This window comes from Strongylocentrotus purpuratus, unplaced genomic scaffold (genome assembly GCF_000002235.5).
Source record: "Strongylocentrotus purpuratus isolate Spur 01 unplaced genomic scaffold, Spur_5.0 spur5_scaffold_2, whole genome shotgun sequence".
NCBI classification, from domain to species: Eukaryota; Metazoa; Echinodermata; class Echinoidea; order Camarodonta; family Strongylocentrotidae; genus Strongylocentrotus; species Strongylocentrotus purpuratus.
This window is the reverse complement of record NW_022145605.1, coordinates 41,664,291-41,686,994: the sequence shown is the minus strand read 5'-3', so window position 1 is coordinate 41,686,994 and position 22,704 is coordinate 41,664,291. Positions and strand designations below refer to the sequence as shown.

The 22,704-nt window shown below is 40.0% G+C and overlaps 2 protein-coding genes across 2 annotated transcripts; both read right to left on the bottom strand.

The window, feature by feature from the left end:
* Positions 1-1,235: 1,235 nt before the first annotated feature.
* On the bottom strand, positions 1,236-6,314 carry LOC100891687 (E3 ubiquitin-protein ligase TRIM56). The gene is made up of 2 exons (XM_003730128.3): positions 6,080-6,314; positions 1,236-3,891 (listed from the first exon to the last, which is right to left on the bottom strand). The coding sequence occupies exon 2, from the start codon at positions 3,874-3,876 to the stop codon at positions 2,599-2,601; it is 1,278 nt and encodes a 425-aa protein (XP_003730176.1). The 5' UTR covers positions 3,877-3,891; positions 6,080-6,314; the 3' UTR covers positions 1,236-2,598.
* Positions 6,315-19,374: 13,060 nt separating this feature from the next.
* On the bottom strand, positions 19,375-22,307 carry LOC100892573 (probable RING finger protein 207 homolog). The gene is made up of 2 exons (XM_030991309.1): positions 20,600-22,307; positions 19,375-19,879 (listed from the first exon to the last, which is right to left on the bottom strand). Exons 1-2 carry the CDS (start codon positions 22,305-22,307, stop codon positions 19,728-19,730), a joined length of 1,860 nt encoding a protein of 619 aa, XP_030847169.1. The 3' UTR covers positions 19,375-19,727.
* Positions 22,308-22,704: the final 397 nt, after the last annotated feature.

The window sequence follows — 22,704 nt, the reverse complement described above, 5'->3', positions numbered from 1 at the left end:
ATGTATGCAGGACAGCACACCAACAGGAATACACTTGTATTTTTAGATATTTGCATAGAAAGCGACAACTATCGGCCAATGGACACACATATTCGGGGACGCATGGATGTGGGTTGCGTGTGTGTGTGTGGTTGTGTGTGTGTGGGGGGGGGGCATGGGTGTCGATCCTTACGTAATACCTATTCATCAGGGGGGGGGGGGGGGGTGAATGAATAGATCATCCCCCCTGATGAATAGGTATTAGTTACAGATCGACACCCATGGTGGGGGGGGGGGGGGGGGGGGGGGGGGGGAGGTGTATGCTTGTGTAGAATATAAAGAGGAGAGGCTATAGAAATAAAGACACTGAATAGACGAAGAATTCAAATCAATCAGACTTCGGTTTTATTGTCTAAATAACTCAGGACAAAAGTCAGAAGACTACAAAGGAAGCACCACTAATTAAATATACTGTAGTGTAATATGTATGGATGTACAATTTGTTATAATCAGTTGCATAATAGAATAGCTTGAAAATGGCATCAATGCCAGGATATTGAAAATTACAATCATGATAAAGAACATTCGGACATTTGAACTGTACTTAAAATGATGAAAACAGCAATACCCTCACTTTATTCTGGTTTTGAAAAAACAAAGACAATAAGTTCTGATATTTCAACCAAAATATAAACAAGCCCAACACAAATATGTGAATATTACCCCCAGAGTTAACCTATGGGGTTACACTTCAAATATAACATGGAAATCAGATTATTAACTCTAGACTTGCAAGTCTTGTTGCAACTCTACTACTCCTCCTCTCCTCCTTTGACTATCTGAAACTCGGTTCTGTAATTGACCTACATTCCCCTACACTTCTGTAGCTTTTCTTTTTATAAACTCAATTCACTGGGATTAGGTCCTGCAGTAACCTCGATATATCCCCCAATAATTCACTTTGCATCCCATGCTCTTTTAACGTGCACAGACCTGTATAGTAGATACATGTCAATATCCAAAAATATGTACCTCCTTAATTAAATTTCTTTTCAACTCAAAACTACTTTTGTTTCATTTAAAAAAAAAACACAATACATACATACATACATACAATTGTCTTTTATATAGCGCAACATCCAACGAATTGCTCGAAGCGCTTTACAGAAAAAATGACATAGTAAACACAAGATAGTACATGTATAAAAGAGTAATTATAATAACAAACAAAAATATTAGAATTACAATTTACAATAATGTACATTTGTCATTACAAAGAAAAGAAGAAAAAAAAAATGACCAACGTCATTTCCAAAAGTGAATTCAAATCTCCCCTGCTTCAGAGAGTCTCTAAGAAAAATTAAACATGCCTCTCTTTAATTCATGTTCAAGTCAGTCAATGGCAATCCAAATACTCTTCGGATATTAACCAATTTAACCGTAAGACGTCTCAGGACATTCGACACATCCAACGCGTATATCATTCAATAATGACAATCAATTTCGCTTGTAGTTATAACTCATGTCGTCGTCACTACTTTTCCACGATTTCTTTCGCTGTATGTCTCAAAAGTTTCATTTGTAGCAAAATCAAGATGGTATGATACAGCTCACCATTAGTTGTTCCCTAGTCATTGCCGGTGACGTTGAACCAAATGTCTGTACGTTCTTGCGAAAGGTTTAATAAGCTCCAGGCACTTTACAGCCCACTAAAACAATTGGCTCTTTCTGGACCCCATGGAAGACTAGTAGTGTCGTGCCTGGCATAGCTGTATATTGGTTATCCAGCCGTTTCATTCATACTTTTGTATATACTTTTATTGTAATGTTTGTTTTTAATCAAACGGAAAATAAATGCTACCAGGTTTCGAGGTCGGACGTGGTCCCAACATCGTGCGCTATCTTAATTTCAGAGTGCATACATACATTTTCTAGTCAGTGTTCATACTCTAAACATTAATTGACATATATATATATATATATATACTTATTCATTGTATTAACATAGAACGACTGGAATTAAACTATCTTTCACAGCTTCATAGCTATATTTCCCTGACATTTATATAATGCCATCATACATTAACAAATAACTAAGTGATACAATGTAAAATATAACATTCAAATCGCTTACCAATGATTGCATTATCAAAACACTCAAATATATCAGCCATTTCTGCTAAACAGAACCCAAACCGTCTGTCTCTTGACATTAAAAGAAACTCAGCAATTTCTGCCCAAGGGGAAATCATAAACAAATCCGCAATATCTGCAGAGCAGAACCAAATCCTGTATGCCTCTTGGCTTCAAAATTGAGGTGTGGCAAAGTCTCAGACTGTACCAACCCTCTATGTACACGAAATGTGTGGAACCCGAAACAGGTGCTTAGTCATACCATCCTATTTATCAACATAATACTTTTGCCAGCACAATAATCCCTGGCATAGCTGGCATAATAACTCCCTGCCATTAATATGGCTCATTCCAGACCTTCACTTCAACATTTACTACTAATTACATATACTTCTTTCTTCACTATAGAGATAAAAGACACACACAAAATAAAAGAAAATATTGATGTGCATTTTCAAAATCACAATATACAATATAATTTCTAATCTAAACAGAACGGACATTCATAAAACAAAATAACAACACATTTAAAATTACAATGAAAAGTACAAATTTAGCAAGTAATCGAAAGAGATCACACAAAAGTTGCCACAGGCGCGCGGCCAAACATGTCACACCTTCATAAAATCTCACAAGCTCCCAGTTCTTGACCCGAACAGTTCCAAGGTCAAGACCCACGGACTCTGCAGCTTGGTGAAAGGTCAGGAGTTTAGCACGGCGTGCTATTGATTCAGCAAGAGATGCATCCGGGTTGTCTCTTTTCACGAGAGCCTCAAGCTCACCAACTCGTGCGACACGCTCAGACAACGACTGGTCTGAGCGTCGAGAAGTACACTCTTCAGTGACTACAGAAGCATTGGCTGATAGGTTTTCAAGGAAGTCATCGTGGCACTGGATGATTCCTTCCAGATCTTCGCAGAGCGATCTCTGATAGGTGTTGCACTCTTCAAGCAGTTGATCTTTCCTTCGTCGTATTCGCCGAACAGCGCCCTCAAAGACATTCTTGATTTCTTGCCTTCGTTGACCGATAATATTTTCAACCTTGCCAATCCGCTCCTCCACAAAAGACGATTGTCTCTGTATCAAAGCAGTTTTCTGTTCTATTTTTTCCTGCAAAGAATCAACTGCTGCTTTGTGGCCCTCTTCATACTCTTCAATTCCAATGACCTTATGCCTGCCAGGCTGGTGACCCACTTCCAAACACCTACTACAGATACGAACCAGACATGACTTTGTGATACACACGAACTGCTGCAGTTCTCGAGGATGTTCTGGACACGCAAGTTGTATTCTGATTTCCCCTGACGCGATGTCTCTAGCACTAACAAGCTCGTGGAAGACATTCTTCCTAAACCTTTTGTGTTGCTCAAGACAATAATCGCAGAGGAATTCTGAACAATGCTGACAGTAGAAGGTAGCAAGTTCTTGATCATCAGCATCACACACGGTGCAACGTTGGCCAGAAGAAGCGCCATTCGTTAAATAGGCCGTTCTCCTCTTGTCCGATCCCCCCTTGAAAACTTCTACAAGGGACTTGGCAATTTGATTGGTCGGAAAGTAGGATACGTTATTGTAGGATACAGGTGCAACAGAGCGACACACAGGGCACGGTATCTGATCGGGCCAAGCTTGAGTAGAGTGGACTTCGGTTAAACAATCTTCGCAAAATGTGTGTGAGCAAGGTAGAAGCTTCGGCTTGGTAAGAAGACCCATGCAGATTGGACATATCAGACTGTCTCTCAGATGTTTCCTTGCAGAGGCCATAATGCTGACACGTGTCTAGTAGGAAACAAAGAAATCCGTAAAATGAGCGAATGTGCTGTAAATTAATAAATAATCTCTTGTCAATCAATCACTGTATTAAACACCAATCATACAGACCACTGCCAAATGGCCCGGTCCCACTGGCCGATGGACACAAAACGTATGCATAAAGGACACAGCGGACGAGCAAAATTTCGCGGGTGGCTCCATCCGTTTTCATCCGCTCTAGAAATGGACAAAATTTGCGAAAATTTGCGAAAACAGAACGGAAAATAACGGACGTAGGTAGTATGTAGCGGGGATGTTAAACGGATGTTCATCGGAAGCCTAGCGGAGGAAAGCGGATGGAAGTGGATGACAGCTTTGAATACTTTATATACGAGATGCATACGCTTACATCCTTTCTATTTCCGTGCTACTAACGATGTATAGACGTTCCATGTACCTTATCTTTCCTCCCTCTTTCCGTTTTCAGCTGCAGCGGATGTGAGTTGCAAGGATGCCCAGAGGATGCAGAGAGGATATAGCGGACGTTTAACCGATGATAACGGACATAGAACGTTTGTTGCTCGTATTTGTCGCGGATTTACATCGTACACGGCGGAAGTTCATCCGTTCTAAAAGTTTTGTGCAGCTCAAAACTTTTTGCGCGGATGAAATCACAGTGGACGGATGCTCGAAGGATAGAGCGTATGAAACACGTATGCAATGAGTACACAGCGGATGCATAGCGTTTTTCCAACGGATGGCAAGATTTGTTTACGTTTTACATCCTCTTTGCATCCGTAAGTGCAGTGGGACCGGGCCTAAACTCACAAATCCTCTCTCCTAAGTCTCTAACATATAGAGCTCCAAATTGATACCTCTCACACAGTGTAAGTCCAGTCCAGCTATGAATGTGTTTAATTGTACATGTAGCATTTTGTCCATGTGCAGCCTCATGCAAAGTATATTCAAATTAAAAATATATTATCAACCAATATCAAAATAGGATTTAAGACTAAAACGAAATATTCAAGGAAAGGAGAAGAGAACCAATGACAAGTAAAACGTGGAAATATGTAAATGAGAAGAGAAGATACCACCTGTTTTAAGAGTTGCTATGTGGTGGAGATAAATGGATGAAATGAATATGCAAATGATGTGAAATGAATAAAACGCATGGTGGAGATGAATGGATGAATTAAATATGCAAATGATGTGAAATGAATATGTATGGGGAGACTAGAAAAACAAATAGTAATAGGCCATTTTCGTAATGTTACCAATTTTAATGCATAAGTGCTTGTGAAGTGGCTCAATACAAGTTATTTCATTCACCTGATAGGAATAATAGTATTTCAATAGGCAGAATGCAACTGCATATATATAAGTGTTGCTAGGTAGGTCAATCCATAATGTTTGTCCAACCTGACAACAACTAATGTATGCAGTTTGGATTCTGTCTATTGAATTAATATTATTCTTATCAGGTGAATGAAATAATTTGTATTGAGGCACTTCACATAGACGTATGCTTTAAATTTCGTTACATTACGAAAATGGCGTATTGTGACAAATACAAGTAGGGAATGAGTCTAATTTTAACTCTTACAGTGTCAACAGCTGTCAAAGTGTGTTAATTATACTATTGCGATGGCCCGGTAATATAACAATTAAAAACAAAATCTATAGAATCTGATTCACCCAGCCTACCGTCGAAATGTGGAATACCTGATCAGATAATACACAAGTATATCATGTTTACTAGATTATTTATCTCCTTCACCGATATGATGATAATGCATCAATATTTATTGTAAGTTTTTGAATGATAATCAGAATATTAAATATACACATGAACAATGTATTACATGCTCAGCTTCTATTAAACCCCCTTTCCCGGTACCAAAGGCATCATCTTATTCCTGTCTTCTTTTAATTACACTAAGCTGTTATTTGAGAGCAGGAGTTAATTTCAGCATGAGTTCAGAAAAAGAGCAGAGTTTGAGAGAAGAAAATGTGTAATTACACTAAATTTGACACCCAAGATTTTACTCTAAAGGATGTTGATAGTAGCTACATAGTCCCACGCATTTATTTACAATACATGAATGATATTATTGTTGGTACGACACGTATGTTCTCTTGTACAACATTGGTCCAAAACATGGCACCTAACCTTTAGCAAGAAGTCAGCAACATTCTATCCCATTATACTCACATCATGTGCAGTGTCTGAGGAACCCTGTAATGGAGTTCAACGATTTAGATATCTCAGTTCTCAAAATGCTCCCTTCGTTACATCACCGTGTGCATATTTTATGATCAAGCAACTTGTTAATGTCTAATTAACTCCTGCTAGCTATAGGCACACAGGGTCCAAATGTGAGATATAGAAATGTAAACATTGTAGGCCAATGGGCAAAACGAAAAACAGTCTGTTGTAAAGTACACACTTGTTCTGTTGTCACATGATAATACCATTTAGTATCACAGCAGATATACATGTACGTAATTGAACTTCCGACCTAATAGTACCTTCCGATTTCGTTAAAGGTATAGACCAGTTTTGGAAACGCCTCCCTCTCAAAAAATGAAATGGAAGCTCTTATTACCAATCATGTAAAATAAAATGTTTTGTATAATACGTGATGATACAAATTTTGCCGGGAAACCGCCTACTAATCGGTATATTTGGTAAATTATTATATCCATCCGGACTGGATAGATATCGCCTAGTCCCATATACATCTTTATGTGTACAGTGCTTGTAACTTTACCAAGACTGGGTCAAATTTCGTATCATTTTGATGATTCTAGAACCTTGCAGTACACACCAATACTCGTATGCTAGAGCTATATGATCAACCTTTTCTGATCGATTACACAACGTTTCTTTCACAATGCAATCGCATGACCAGAACTGGTCTATACCTTAAAACGCTGGGATTGTGCGCTTGGTTTTTCCCACGAACACTCATTGCCTCGTCGTTTCTTTCTCTCTCCCTCCCCCTCTCTTTCTCTCTCTCTCTCTCTCTCTCAACCTACCTCACTCTCTCTTTCTCCCTCACTCTCTATTTCTCTCACTCTCTCTCCCTCTCTCTGATTCATCGCCATTTCGGAAGGAAAATAATCATTCTAATGCGACTTTCAATAACAACCCGATTCCCCTCACAGGAAGAGTGACAGGCAATAGTGTATATTCAGTAATTTCTAACAATTTGTATTTTATAAGTTTATTTCAGCATCACAACTCATCTTTTAGATACGAGAAACAGTGACATATCCATAAAGACTGTAGTCGAAGTTTGATGCCCGCTGCTCCCCCCCCCCCAAGAAAAAAAAATACGATTAGGGATTAATGAACGTGTGCGATGAACAAGGAATCGCATCCCCTTTTTTAAATCGTTTGATACACCACTATTATATGAGGCCCTTTAGGTGCTAAAACATTGGTCGGTCGGTCGGAAATCTATTTTCCCCACTCTTTTAAACTTTTTTTTCCCACTCCGTCTTTGGGCTGATGTTTCTCAGTTTTGAATGCTTTAATAATTTTTTTCTTATAAAAAACGGTTAAAAAAAAACGACCGTAGATTTTAAGATTTTTGGGTCGGTCGCAAAGGGCAATACAACCTGCTTTTTGTTTAGGTCTGATGGAAGTTGTCAATGTCAAGAATATTTTTCTTCAAAATAGTGAATTGATGAAGACGTAGATATGAACAGTGTAACATGTGAAGAGGCCCACACTTAATGTCACCTGTTTGACATGCTAGAATGTAAAAAGTGCGTCATTTTTTATATATTTTTTTTTTTACTGTAGTTAATACATAATTAGAAGCGTGAAATATCTATACAAAATTTAAATATGTAATAATTTCCTTTTCATATTCTAGTATGTTTATGTACAGTTATATAAATATGAAAAACTACGTTAGTTTTGAATTGTGTTAAATATTCATTTAAGATAAAACAAAAAGGTACAAGTAGAAGAATCATTGAACAACATTTCATCTTGAGTAAAGATGTTTCATTTAATGATACAATTCACAGAGTAAAACCTTATACAATTTCAAAAAACACTATGAATTTCAAAATTTATGAAAGCTGCAAGAAACAGCAGTTTAAACACATGTATTGTATAGTTATAGACTGCACATTATCTGATAGATATACTAAATACCATCCATCGGAATGCCGAAAATCCGAAAACGGTCACAACACTGGTGGCTACAGATTTCAGCAAAGCTTTCGACAGGATTTATCATGGACTAACGGTTAGGAAACTACTCGAAATGGGGGCATCCCCGTCTTTGGTGGCATGGATTTCCAGCTTCCTTTCCAATCGAGAACAATGTGTGCGCTACATGTCACAGCTCTCTGACTGGATGGAGTCTCATCAGGTGCCCCACAGGGCACTCGACTTGGGCCGCTTATCTTTCTCTGCATTATCAACGACGTGTTCAAGGACAGTGATGTTCAGTGTTGGAAATACGTCGACGACCTCTCCCTGCTTGAATGTAGGAAGGCAACGGATCAACCCAAAATCCAAGAAGTGGTAAATGAACTTGAGAAATGGACCAAAGACAATAGCATGAAACTGAACCCTAGCAAAATGTGTCGTCATAAACATTCAGTTCATGAGAAACCAGGCAATCGTCCCAAAGGTAAAAATTGGTGACCTGGTAATGAGTGAAGTACAACTAGTTAAACTTTTGGGTGTGTTTGTACAGGAGGACTTAAAATGGTCATATCATGTCACAGAAATGGTCAAGGTGGCAAGCATGAGGCTGCACATGATGCGTATCTTGAAAGGTTTTCGGCTACCTGTTGAGGATCTGAAAGTTGTGTATTGTTCGTACGTGCGCCCGAAAGTCGAATACTGCATTCAGGTCTGACTTGGGCAGACAAGAAACTGATAGAGAGAATTCAGAAACGAGCGTGTCGCCTCATGCTTGGCCAAAGATACACGAGTTATGATGATGCCCTCAATGTTCTTGACCTTCCCACACTGGAGGAGAGGAGGGAAAGGTTAACGTATAAAACCCCTGAGCTTCTGAGGGCTTTGCCCCCGGACCCCAAGCCAATTCGTGACCTGGCAGTGTCACAACTAGGGCATAAAAGCATGCTCATCTGACAGTTATTTATTGCCCAAAACCTCTGAACTTCCGGGGCTCCTCCCCTGGACCCTTCGCCAATTCGCGACCTCCCAGTGTCACCAAATAAGGTATAAAAGCATGCTCATCTGACAGTTATTAATTGCCCCAAACCCCTAAACTTGCCTAAACTGACGATAATTTATTTATAAAACCCCTGAGCTTCTTGGGGCTCCGCCCCCTGGACCCAACACAAATTTGTGTGCTGCCAGTGTAACAAATAGATATAAACATATGCTCATCTGACCGTTATTTATTGCCGAAAACCCCTGGGCTTCTTGGGGCTCCGCACCCTGGACCCCACGTCAATTCGTGACCTACCAGTGTCACAAATAAGGTGTACAATCTGCTCACCTGACGATAATTTAACGTATAAAAGGGTATAAAAGCATGCTCATCTGACAGTTATTTATTGCCCCAAACCCCTGAACTTCCTGGAGCTCCGCCCCCTGGACCCCACGCCAATTCGTAACCTGCCAGTGTCACAACTAAGGTATTAAATCATGTTCATCTGACACTAATTTATTGCCCAAAACCCCTGAACTTCCGAGGGTTCTGCCCCCTGGACCCCACGCCAATTCGTGACCTACCAGTGTCACAAATAAGGTATACAATATGCTCATCTGACGATAATGTTGGCTCAGTCAGTAGAGCGTCCGCCTCACAACCGGGAGGTCGTGGGTTCGAACCCCGGCCGCGTCATACCAAAAGACGTTAAAAGATGGGAGTTGTTGCTACCTTGTTTGGCGTTCAACAATAAGGGATAGAGCAACGTCGATCTGGCGCTGCTAAGTGGGCTGCCGGGCTCATGATCAATTGGGCAAAAGAGATTTTCCGTTTCGGCTTAATAAAATTTTGAGTGGACTATTAGGCTATTATTAGGTGGTCTGTCAACGACAGATCACCTATTGATTTCGCTAGAATTTTCTTTCTTTCTTTCTTTCTTTCTTTCTTTATTTTTATTTCTTCCGTACACTTTTTTGTGCACACGTTTACTCGAAATCGACATAGTCAATTTCCTTCAAATTTTTGTCAGTCATCAAGCCCTATGATTTCAAGTCTAATTTACTTTTTCAAGGTCATTAGGTCATCGTGACGTCATCCAGGCGCCATTTTGTAAACATCAGGTCATTATCATATCTCGATAACGAGTCATCAAAAATCAACCATATTTGGTATACATCAACTTCAGGTCAAAGGTCAACTAAAAATGTTAGCAAATTCCGCGCGCGCACCTCGACGCGCACGTACGCGCGCATTAAAATTTTAAAATGCTCAAATTCGTTCCAAATTAATTTTGCATACGTTTCAGGCCATTTTAAGCATTTTGCAAAAAAACGCGCGCACGCACATGCGCGCGCGTTTTCGCGCGTAATTGCATCTTCCAACATAGAATCGCCAAATTTTTTCTGTCATCATATTTGGCACATTTTTTCAAGCATTTTGATACCTTGTTCAACTGTTTCTGCCCATTAATAACGGAATGAGCGTCCGTTTAAGATAATTACCGTGCGCGCGAGCTTTTGTAATACATAGCATACATGGGCAAAAACATGCCTGTACAAAATCCATTGTAGCGCTTTAGGATGCAAGGTGACCCCAAGTTTTTTTTCATATTTTGATAGAGTATGAATCGGAGATATGATTTCATGTTTCATTTGACCCTCAATTAACTCATGACGTCATCATAATGGCCTCCGAACTCAAAATTTCAATTTTCATATTATGACGTCAGCAGATTTTTGGAAAATTGATTGTATCTCTGCAAATATTGATCAATTTTCTTTCAAATTTTGATATGTTCTACCTTAGAATATTCTCTACAAATGCAGTCACCACGATATTTCATTTTGACAAAGGCATCATGGCGTATTTTTGCGATTAAAGGAGGCATGTCAATCTTTTACATTTTGCGTGTATTCTCTACGGGACATGACTTTTTCTCAAAACTGGATTCTACATTCTTGTCTTTCGCGAGCAATATCTCCGTCGTTTTATCTTTGTTTACGCTGAGCTTTGAGTATGTTGTAGCTGAGACAATGAGCTATCAATGGTATGCCCTTTATCTTTCGATCAGATGCCGGGATCATGCTCATATTTCACGAACAAAGTGGGATTTGAGAACTATTTTCCGTTTACGTGTAATCTCCATGGGAAATGTTTTGGTATATCGGTAACGCACTTGACTTCCGACCTCGAGGTCCCTGGTTCGAGTCCGGGCGTCTCCAACAATTTTTTTTCTTGAATTTTGTTTTACTTTTTGACTTGTCAATGATCATGAAAATTGAAGACAGACCACCTAATTCGTCCCCATGACGAATTAAATTTCTAGTTATTATTATTATTATAATTTAATGGATAAAACCCCTGAGCTTCTTGGGGCTCCTCCCCCCAGACCCAACACCAATTTGTGTCCTGCTAGTGTCACAAATAGATATAAACATATGCTCATCTGACCGTTATTTAATGCCCAAAACCCCTGAGCTTCTTGGGGCTCGGCACCCTGGACCCCACGCCAATTCCCGACCTACCATTGTCACAAAATAAGGTACAAAAGCATGCTTATCTGACAATAATTTATTGCCCAAAACCCCTAAACTTCCGGGGGCTCCGCTCCCTGGACCCCACGGCAATTCGTGACCTGCCAGTGTCACAACTAAGGTATAAAATCATGCTCATCTGACAATAATTTATTGCCCCAAATCCCCGAACTTCCGGGGGCTCCGCCCCCTGGACCCCACGCCAATTCGTGACCTACCAGTGTCACAAATAAGGTATACGATATGCTCATCTGACGATAATTTAATGTATAAAACCCTTGAGCTTCTTGGGCTCCTCCTCCCCTGGACCCCACGCCATTTCGTGACCTACCAGTGTCACAAATAAGGTATACAATATGCTCATCTGACGATAATTTAATGTATTAAACCCCTGAGCTTCTTGGGGCTCCTCCCCTGGACCCTTCGCCAATTCGCGACCTCCCAGTGTCACCAAATAAGGTATAAAAGCATGCTCATCTGACATTTATTTATTGCCCAAAACCCCTGGGCTTCTTGGGGCTCTGCACCATGGACCCCACACCAAATTGCGACCTGCCAGCGTCACAAATAAGGTTTAAAATATGCTCATCTGACCGTTATTTATTGCCCAAAACCCCTGAGCTTCCGGGGGCTCCGCCCCCTGGACCCTACACCGATTCGTGACTTGTCAGTGTCACAAATAAGGTATAATTATGCTCATCTGACGTAATTAAATGCCTAAAGCCCTGAGCTTCCGGGGCTTTGCCCCCCCCCCCGAACCCAATCAATGGCCCTAAGGCGGGCCCCTAGATGCTCATCTGACATCTGACTGTAATAAATTGCATAACACTCCTGACCTACCGGGGCTCCGCCCCCTGGAATCCCATGCCAATTCGTGACCTGCCATTGTCATAACTAAGGTATAAAATCATGCTCATCTGACAGTAATTTATTGCCCAAAACGCCTGAGCTTCTGGGGCTCCGCCCCCTTGACACCACGCCAATTCGTGACCTGCCAGTGTCATAACTAAGGTATAAAATCATGCTCATCTGACAGTAATTTATTGCCCAAAACCCCTGAGCTTTCGGGGGCTCCACCCCCTGGACCCCACACCAATTCGTGACCTGCCAGTGTCACAAATACGGTATAAAATATGTACATCTGACGATAATTTGATGTATAAAACCCCTGTGCTTCTGAGGGCTCGTTAATTTCACCTTTTTTATGGAGATAGCCCCCCCCCCCTGGTGCTCAAGATCGTGCCGGGCAATGTTTCGCTCAAGAGGGGGGGGGGGGGGGGGGGGGGGGGGGGGGGGGGGGGGGGGGCTGCGATTTTTCAAATTTTCGAGGGTCAAAAAAAAAATAGTGTTCACTAACCCCCCCCCCCCCCCCCCCCCCCCCCCCCCCCTGTGCAAAATATTGCCCGGCACGATTTCAAATTTCAGCACACTTAATTTCAAATTGATTTCAAATTTAGTCCCCCAACCCTAAGAAATCCTGGGTCCGCGCCTGTCTTGATCATTCATAAACCTTACATGATATAGTATTCCATATGTATTGCATAATCAACATTTTTCCAGTTGCCTCCTCCCAGGGGCCCGTTCCTACAAACCGTCATAAGTCTAACTTCTCGACTAAATCAGCGTTAGTGAGCAACTTGTCCGCTACGTGTTTCACCAAGCCCTCTTTGCCAAGATCAACGACAACATCCTGACTAAGGAGTTATGACGCCTCTGACACCGTCGTATCTCTGTCATAACTATTTAGTCGATGGGCAGCGCCATCACATGTCATTTATTGGGTAGACTATGGCTGGCAAAAAAGGACAATAAATCCTACAACTATGATTTATCAACACATTCACTTAAACAGGAAGTTATCATTTTTTACATTAGAGAATCTGTTGAAAATATGCCATGTTTATATTTTAGGTTTTTTCCACTTAAATAAACTGATAATACGCGTTTCTTTTCACATTGTAAAATCGTCGAAAGGATAGCTATTTTGCCACAGCATGCAAGCCATAGTTTGAAGTGTATTCTTTAGTTTTCAGACCCATATTGCTTTTTTTTCTTCAAATGTGTAAAATGCACAGTTTAAAACATGTGTTTTAACCTTTGGAATGTTGAAGTTTTGTCAATTGATTATTCAACTGATACCTAAAACATTGGACATAAAGTTCATTACATCGTATTTTTCTAAAAATAATATATTGGTGTATTTTTATAAACTATCAAACTAAAATATCCGGGGGGTACCCATCTCAAGAACCAAACTGATTCACCGGTCATATAATGAAATACTCACAATTATATGTTAAAAGTACTTCTATTGTACAATCTACATACATTTGGAAGTATATTGCATCTCTTATTTCTTGGTATCATTTTCAATCTTTTATATTACTAATTCATTTAAATAATTGCATTTTCCCTAATATTAATTTTGTAATAATCCGGTGGTATTGCGACTAAGGCTAAGTTTGGGCTCCTCTTCTCGCCGATAGTATCGATCTCACGAGATACTAGCTAGTAAGCTCTTCGTGAAACGGTTTAGGAAGATCAGAGACATCTCCGTAGTTGGCGGATAAAGTGATGACTGTCTTGTCGTTGGTTTCTAGGAACGAGCCCCAGACAGTCTCTTTTACAATGTAATTATTGTCCTCAAATTTAACATTAGAGGGGAAGTCCACCCTAATATCAAGGTGGTTTCAATAGAAGCAGAAAAGCAAGAGGAACAGGTCAGTGAAAGTTGGAAGCAAATTCCGAATACAAATAAGAAGTTATGAATTTTTTGAAGTTGTTATCAATCAGACACGAATTGGCAACCCTGTGACCTATCTAATAAAAATCCAGAAATATATATTTTTGGTCTAAAGAAAATTTCCCGTGGTACATGCACCCTAGATATAATTGTTGCAAATATGTTTGTTATACTATAAAACAAATCTAATTCATCATCAATAACCAAGAAAATGAAAGTTTATGTTATGTTATGTAATGTATAGAGGGGGGGGGCTGACAAAGAAAAATCCGCAGCACCCCTCTGACATGCATGGGCAGCAGTGGCGGATCCAGGAATTTCTTACCGGGGGGGGGGGGGGCACAAAATGGCATGGGGTTAAATATATGTAAAACGATGAAGCGACAGAATGAGGCTTTTAGCGGCGAGGGAGCGAAGCAACCAAGCGGGGGTGGGTCTGGGAGGGGGTTCTGGCCCCCTCCCAAGGTAAGAAGCATTTGCAATTTTAGAACCACATTAGACGCATTTTCAGGCACTTTCTTGAGTAATATGACGTAAAATTGCTTTTTCCTACCCCTTCCAAGAGTAGGATCTTTTGCAATTTGAGAACCATATTTGGCGCATTAATGTCCACCGGCACTTTGACACTTCATTAAATTATTAGGAAAAGAAGACGATCCGTTGTACCGTTCTCGACTCTTAATTCTTGTTTGGATCCAATTCCCCCCCCCCCCACTCCCGCGTGAAGCACGGCAGCTTTGACGTTACAATAAATTATTACTCTTAATCCTTGTCTGAATTCATTTTCGCCCATCCCGTGCGAAGCGCGGAAGCTTTCACGTTTCATTAAATTGTTAGAGAAAGAAGACGATTCGTTGTATCGTGTTCTTGTCTGAATTCAGTTTTCCCCTCCCGCGCGAAGCGCGGAAGCTTTGACACTTCATTAAATTAATAAAGAAAGAAGACGATTCATTGTACCGGTTCCGACACTTAATCTTTGCTGGATTCATTTTCGTCCATCTCGCGCGATGCGCGGAAACTCTGACGTTTCATTAATTTTTTACTCTTAATCCTTGTCTGAATTCATATTCGCCCATCCCGCGCGATGCGCGGAAGCTTTCACGTTTCATTAAATTATAAGAGAAAGAAGACGATTCGTTGTAACGTGTTCTTGTCTGAATTCAGTTTCCCCTCCCGCGCAAAGCGCGGAAGCTTTGACACTTCATTAAATTATTAAAGAAAGAAGACGATTCGTTGTACCGTTCACTCCTCTTAATCTTGTCTGAATTCAATTTCCCCACTGGGCCCCTTAACTGTGCATGTGCAGTGTTACATGATGTATGTATGGAACGCCCGGTAGTGCTTGTCACAGTTGCTTCCGGATAGGATTTTTTTTTACTAGTGTTACTGTTAGTGACCACGGCCCCTTAGTGACTGTAACAAACCATATGCTCTTCCTGGCCATTTGGGAATGTGTCAGTTTGCAACAGAAACACGCATTTTGTTGAAAATCATGTGATATCACGAACATTTATACATTCCCTGTATATGGAATTGAAAATAAGTCATGGTTCAATTTCATTTGGGAGGGGGGAGGCTGGCGCCCCCAAGCCCCCCCCCCCCACCAGTACGCCAGTGCGGACCTGTAAAAACCAACTCAATATCAAGGTGGACTTCCCCTTTAACAGCATTAAAGTCTGAAATGATTAAAATACTACGATAGTCCTCCTTGTTAATTGAACTAGTAGTACAGAGACAATTAACAAGGAGGACTTTCGTAGTGTTTTTAACCACTTTAGACAGTTGTGTCATGTACAGAAATATGTATGTTCTTTCTCTTAAGGAATATACATGATGCAGTTACCCACATTTTCGTTCCCTTATACAGGAAGCTCGTTGTTGAACTCTCATTTCCTTCCATTGTTGAAAACCCCTGCCAAATTTCGCAATATTCCAAACTTGATATGCTAGAGTTGACAAACAGGAAACAGAGGTATGTGTCATATTGTCGCAATGGTTACCATGAGATGAATATTTAAAGATAATCTTGAGTTATATATGAATTGATGATGAATAATTTCCATTGAATCGAAGTAACCTAATACTCACTGTTTAATGAAATGTATTACAATTCAACAATTAAAGTGATGAACTCGGAAAGAAGTAAAAAGTTCCAAATACATGTGGATGAAAAAAAAATGATGAAATGAAGATAAATTGACATGATTTTATTAACATTTCTTCATGTATTGTGTCAGTCAGCCTTAAATTGATATAAAAACTAAACGTAATTTGAAACAAACATATACATATACAAGAAGTTGGCTACGACATTTTAAGGGGCTATTAAAGAGCAACTTATTTTTCACGTTATACATGTATAGTTGTTCAAGTTAATGAATATATAGCTAACCCTTGTAAGTTCACTTGTATGAAAGCAGATAAATAAGAGGGGAAAAATGGCGAAAGTTTAAATTGAAATCTGACCAATAAAGAGAGACATATTAAACGGGCCGGTGTAGCACGGCAAATACTGGTTAACGCCATTTTCGATTTCTTTTTGACAACTGAACGTAAACGAATGGACTTGATTAACGGTCAGCGCGCTAGGGTTCGCGAAGCAGACCGAAGTTCTCCTAGCTCACGCTTCTGTTTCGCGTATGTTGCACGCACGTGAATACCCGATTGGTCACAAGTCAGGCCACGGGACGGACACGTAATCTCGTCATGCTACACCCCTTTAATATTTTATATATAATGTAGTGTCCTTTGACAAGGAATGATTCTACCTTTTCCACTCCCGATTCAGGTGAAGTAAACTGGTACCCGGTAGGAAGAAATTCCTTGAATGCTTTATAATATTAAATCGACTGCTTTGAGAGGCCAGGCGCGCAGAGGGGTCGTGGAAAGATCCCCAGAGCCTATAAAACAGCCAGACCCCGCCCCCAACCAGTGTTATTTAGGGTACGCATAATGCTTGTTTCCTCTTTTTGAAAGCACCCCCTATCTGAGGACATTTACATGACAGTTGTTTTTCGCTTATTAAAGAAGCATTACAATCATGAAATGATAGAGTATCAGTCCTGCATTGAATGAATAACATACAAACACGATACAAATATTGAAACAATTAAGCACTTATAAGAGGAGGAAGAACCAGAAATTTTGTATTTATAAAACAAAACATTAAAAATATAATATGTTTAAAAGTAGATAACTATAAACAATTGTAAGAGGGGTATTGCCACTGGGAATATATCTGGGAGGGGTATAAGTGAATAGGGTTTAAAGTTTTGTAATTGTCCTAGCACTCGTAACATACTTAGTAAAACAGGATTAATTAATTTGACATAAATTATGACCAGTTTAAAACATGCATGTAGGAACAAACCTGAGTATATACAGGTCTATTCACACATATGTAAATGTACGATGAGTATTGTGTAATGAGGTTGGAATCTTGAATCCATTTCCTGGATATAAGCAAATGGTTATATGGTAAATGTACCACTATTCTGCAAACATTATAATATGACAGTGATAATGGAACCAATGCATATATAAGTAGAATATAAGATGTCAGTTCAATACAATATAGTGGCCATAACCACTTCACGGTTATATATAATATTAAAGTGACAAAGCAGCTAGAATATCGTCTGTTAAGAGCCTGATGGGCGCTAACTCTGTGTTAATACGTACACGTTTAAACGTGACCAACCCCAAACGGACAGCACACTGCCATTATCATACAACAATACTTGACAGGAGCAAAGAAGATAGTGTATCAGTAAAAATGGTGAAACGTCAAGAAAATCCCATAATCATACAATAAGGACTGACGTTTAACCAGAAAACATAGTTTGTTCTAGACTCCAAAAAGCATGTGCGTGTTTGTAATTAAACTACTAGGCTAGAAAACGGCTTTAAGATCTTTCCGACTTGGTAATGAGAATTAATACCTTACCCAAGACTTTACCAAAGGGCATTAGCATCGACTTGGCTTCAACCCCAGAACTTCCGTGTTACGAGACCACTGCTTTGCCACTGGGCTATTGCTATTTTTGCTTTTGAAACATACAATTTGTCAGTGTGCGGAACCAGCACAACTCTGATAGGGCAATTGGGTAATTTGCTGCCTCTCTAAGTACAGCATCAGTTGATATTATTTAGAATAAATTAACTTTGTAAATTACTTCAAACAAAAATGGCAGTGTTCCTCTCTATATCACTCATTTTGTCAGATTGTTTAAACTTTTTGTCTTTCCAGTTGGGAAACAATATAGCTAGTCCACAATATTTCAATCTTTTAATTTCTAATCACATCTAATCTGCCTCGAAATATTTCGATGCAATATTTATGTGTTATACAGATGTTCACGGTATAATTGTATATACATTTGGAATTATGTATTTTAACAAGATATTTGACATTTTGGATATGTTTGATTTATTATTTGATATCTATATAGTAATTGTTGTTTAACAAAATGTTAAAAATACATGTTAATAGATTTGTTAATACATTTTTCTATAATATAATTTAATATTATCATTTCGTATTCAGCACCTAGTACAAATTCGACACCAAATATCTACAGACTTTTTAAACATTGAGATTTCCCTTTGAGCATTTTATAACAATCACTGTCAAAGTGATGGAGGTTCTTCATGACCAGCTTTTGTTTGCTCCCTCTTGAATACATAGAACGTACTGTCAGTGCATAAATACATAATGATTTTATAACCTTCATGAGTACGTATACAGTAGTTGGTGTTTACAATTTTGGTACAAATAATCTTTATTCTGCTCATACGTAGATTGTTTCTACGAACTGGTTCTTACAATCAAATGTGCTATAAAAACATCTTTTATAGTGTTCAATTGCTTTGGTCAAGCTCACACAGTTTACTTTGCTCAAATGATTTCATCAGCACTTCTTGAGGCCATATTGTGTATTCAATTGTAAATCCTACAGGTCGCTGTCATCAGACAGGTAATTATCATAATCATCAATAACTCTCCACTCCTTTCTCGAATAGATCAGAATTTCCTTTCCGACAATCACGATAACACGGTCATCGCCGTAATTGCTCATGATCTGCCTTTCATCAACTGTAACGCCATCGGATGCGTCGAGCTGATCGATGACGTACTCGAGGAGACCACCATCATCCAAAGAATGCTTGGTGAGCGTGAAGGTGCGGCTTCCACAGGAGGAGGATAGAACGTAGAGGGCGTCACTCTCTGTGCAGGAGATAGACAAGTACATCCTGCCAGGTTCCTTGATTTCATGCTGGATTCTACCGTCTTCATCAGTGATGATGACGCCTTTCTTGTCCTCTCGAAGAAACGCCAGCTGACCAGTCTTCGCCGCAGCAACGCTTGCAACCCCGAAAGGAACTTCGAAGCTATCACTTTGTGGATCATGATATGATCTCTGAAACTCATGTTTATTGGGTCGATGTCGGTATACTGTTGCGGATTGGAATAAAAAGGCGTTTTTTTCCGGCAAAATGTGTCTTCTGTTCTGTTTTCGTTATTGACGTTGACGTTTTCTTTCCGGTTCCTAGAACTTTCTTTCGCACATCAGGTGACGACAAGCCTTACAATGATAAATGGACAGTACGAAAAACAAAATTACTTTTATATAGGTTTTACTAACTTTAACGATAAAAATTTCACGTATTGTTAAAAAACTATAGCCCTTTCTGTTTCTCAAATTAATGTTACATGGGGTAATACTTACAAGACATATTTTATTCGCCAGGAGTGTCATTTTTTTACAGACATGGAGCATCATAAATGTTCACTATTATTATTATTATTATTATTATTATTATTATTATAAAATTCATATTTTTCAAAAACGTGCTGTTTGTGTCATCAATAATTCTAACTATATGACTTTAAGTGCTCCCTTGTTTTATGATCTGAAATGTTTGCCGGTCTTTGATCTCATAAAATTTAACATTTTAGTATTCATGTTAAAACACTTCATAGCAAAAGGCGGATCAAGAGGGGGGGGGGGGGGCACCCCTGGGGAATAACGGGTAAAACACGTTAAATTTACCTTTTTCATTGTTTTTTTTAAAGACGGGCCCCCTCCCCTGGTGCTCATGGGGGAAGGGTGAGGGATGCGATTTTCGAATTGTCTGGGGGAAAAAAAATTAGTGCTCACTACCCCCCCCCCGTATCATTTTGATGATTCCAAACTAATACATATGTAAACCACATGATCTAGCTTTCCAAACACTTCCACACAGTTTTTTTTTACATTGCAATTGCATGTACTCGTCTTTATATTTTCAAATATATTTCTTACCTGACCCTGGAATGCCCATGGTCAGTGTCGGACTTCCAGTTAAACAGGTCGACATATAGGACGTTGGGACAGGGACAGGGACAGCTGACGCTATACGATATCCGGTGAAAGTTGCACCTGCTAAATTGGCTGTTCTCTGGATCTTATCAGGTGGTGATTTGGAAAGTGTCGAGAATGGTGGTGTCTGTCCCATCTGGTTACCTACATAGATAATCCGTCCTTTGCAATCCGTCGTCATCATTTCTGTGTCAGTGGACCAAGAAGATGGAGTTACTGACTTCATATTCTCAAAAGAAGAGTAGTTACCATTTCTGCCGTTGATTTCAGACAGCTGTACCATACGTATTCCCAATTCGAGATTGTCTCGAAATGATATATACATCACCTGGTCTTGAAACGAAACTGCCACTTCTGCGACAGACTGGTTGTTCTGGACACTAAGAAGTTTGTCATTCCATCCAGATTCCTGGCCATCAAGAGGTCTTTTGTACACGTTTCTTCTGGTTTGCAAGATGACATGACTGTTGTTACAGAAAACGCGGGGCGCAGAAGACTTGGAGCCAAGTTTAAGAGTGGACTTTACTTGCCAAACTCCAGATAACACAACATCAGCATAGGAGGACATTGTCAGTGAAAGATGATGGCTTTGTATTGACGTACCTTTCAGAGCTAAGATGTCATCTACAGCCGCCACTTTGGATTCCTTTGCTAAGAGTTCCTCCATTTTCTTGATGAGGTCATCGGGTAGAGCACTAAACTCAGGTGCTTCATTTGTTACTAAGATACTGTCTGCTTGTGATACCACACGCTCGATATTGTCTGTAATCTCTGAAATGTGGTCTCTGCTGAGCTGTACATTTCGTTTGAATGCCCTTTCGAGCTTGCCTACTTTTGCGAGAAGCTGTTCCTCTGCCTCTTTTAGATACGACGTGGCTGCAAGCGTGGCAGCAGCAGTGCTTTCTCGCATCTCTTGGAATGTTTTAGCTGCACCGGCTCGCTCTTTCTTCTCGACCTTATTCATGCTCCATTCCATCTCCTCCTTCCGCTGCTGACACCTATCCCGAAGACGTCCTATCTCTTTTTTCATTTCATTGAAAATGTGCCGCAACGTTGTACAGTCGTGCCCATTGTGTTCTAGAACAACGCAGTCTCTGCATATGCGAAGTTTGCAGGTTTTGCAGTAGTAGCTCATCAACTCCCAGTGTTCTGCACACTTGGATGGGTTCCTCTTTTCAGAATCCTCCAAAGGGCTAACCTTCACCTTCCCGTTGTGGATGTCCGAGAGCAGGACAGTGCGATGATTCGTATACTTGAGCTTCATCCTTTCGTGGGACTCGGTACACGATTGGCAGATAAATTCAAAGCAATCTCTACAGTAGGTTATCAGTGGAGTTTCAGTATCCCCACAGCTATCACATCCTTTTTTACTCGAGTCCAGTTTGGTCTTCAGGGCTTCAAGGATTCCACATGTGAGCGGGTCAGACTTGAGGCCTGATACACCTTTTCCCGGTAGAGTCGATGTTTTCCGGCACATCGGACATTTCAAGCGCGAGTTTGCTTCTCCTTCTGAAGAAACGACCATTTCCAAGCATTTCTCGCAGAATGTATGATCACATGAAGAGAGATGCCTTGGGCTGGTAAGGACCTGCATACAGACCGCACAACACAGCTCCTTCTCAAGTTTTTCAACAGATTTTGCTGCAGCCATCCTGTGACTTTCGATCAAAACTAGAAATGTGATTTGGTCTCTAATAGGCTAATTATCAAAGATTTCGTCTAAAGGCCTCCAATTTAAGACAACACCGCATGACTTATAAGAACACAACTCTAGTCGCTAACTGCCACTGGCTCTGAGAATAACTACAGTAGAAAAACATGAGTATATATATATTATACAAATTGTGTGGGGATTCCCCGCCACAACTGTAATCCATATACTTCTCATCAAGCAGCTATACATGCCATTGTGCAAATACGTTAGCGGTGCGCTGGTAATCCCCAGTCACATGCACTAGACAACCAGGAACATATTTACTTATGTTATTCATACCATATTTTCATAATCACAAAGGCCAGTTCTTAACAATGGTTGTTATAGTCCACAA

Coding starts and splice junctions, on each gene's coding strand:
- LOC100892573 (XM_030991309.1), bottom strand. CDS start 22,307: ATGGCTGCAGCAAAATCTGTTGAAAAACTTGAGAAGGAGCTGTGTTGT. Junction 19,880..20,599: donor CATGGGCATTCCAGGGTCAG/GTAAGAAATATA, acceptor TATCATTGTAAG/GCTTGTCGTCACCTGATGTG.
- LOC100891687 (XM_003730128.3), bottom strand. CDS start 3,876: ATGGCCTCTGCAAGGAAACATCTGAGAGACAGTCTGATATGTCCAATC.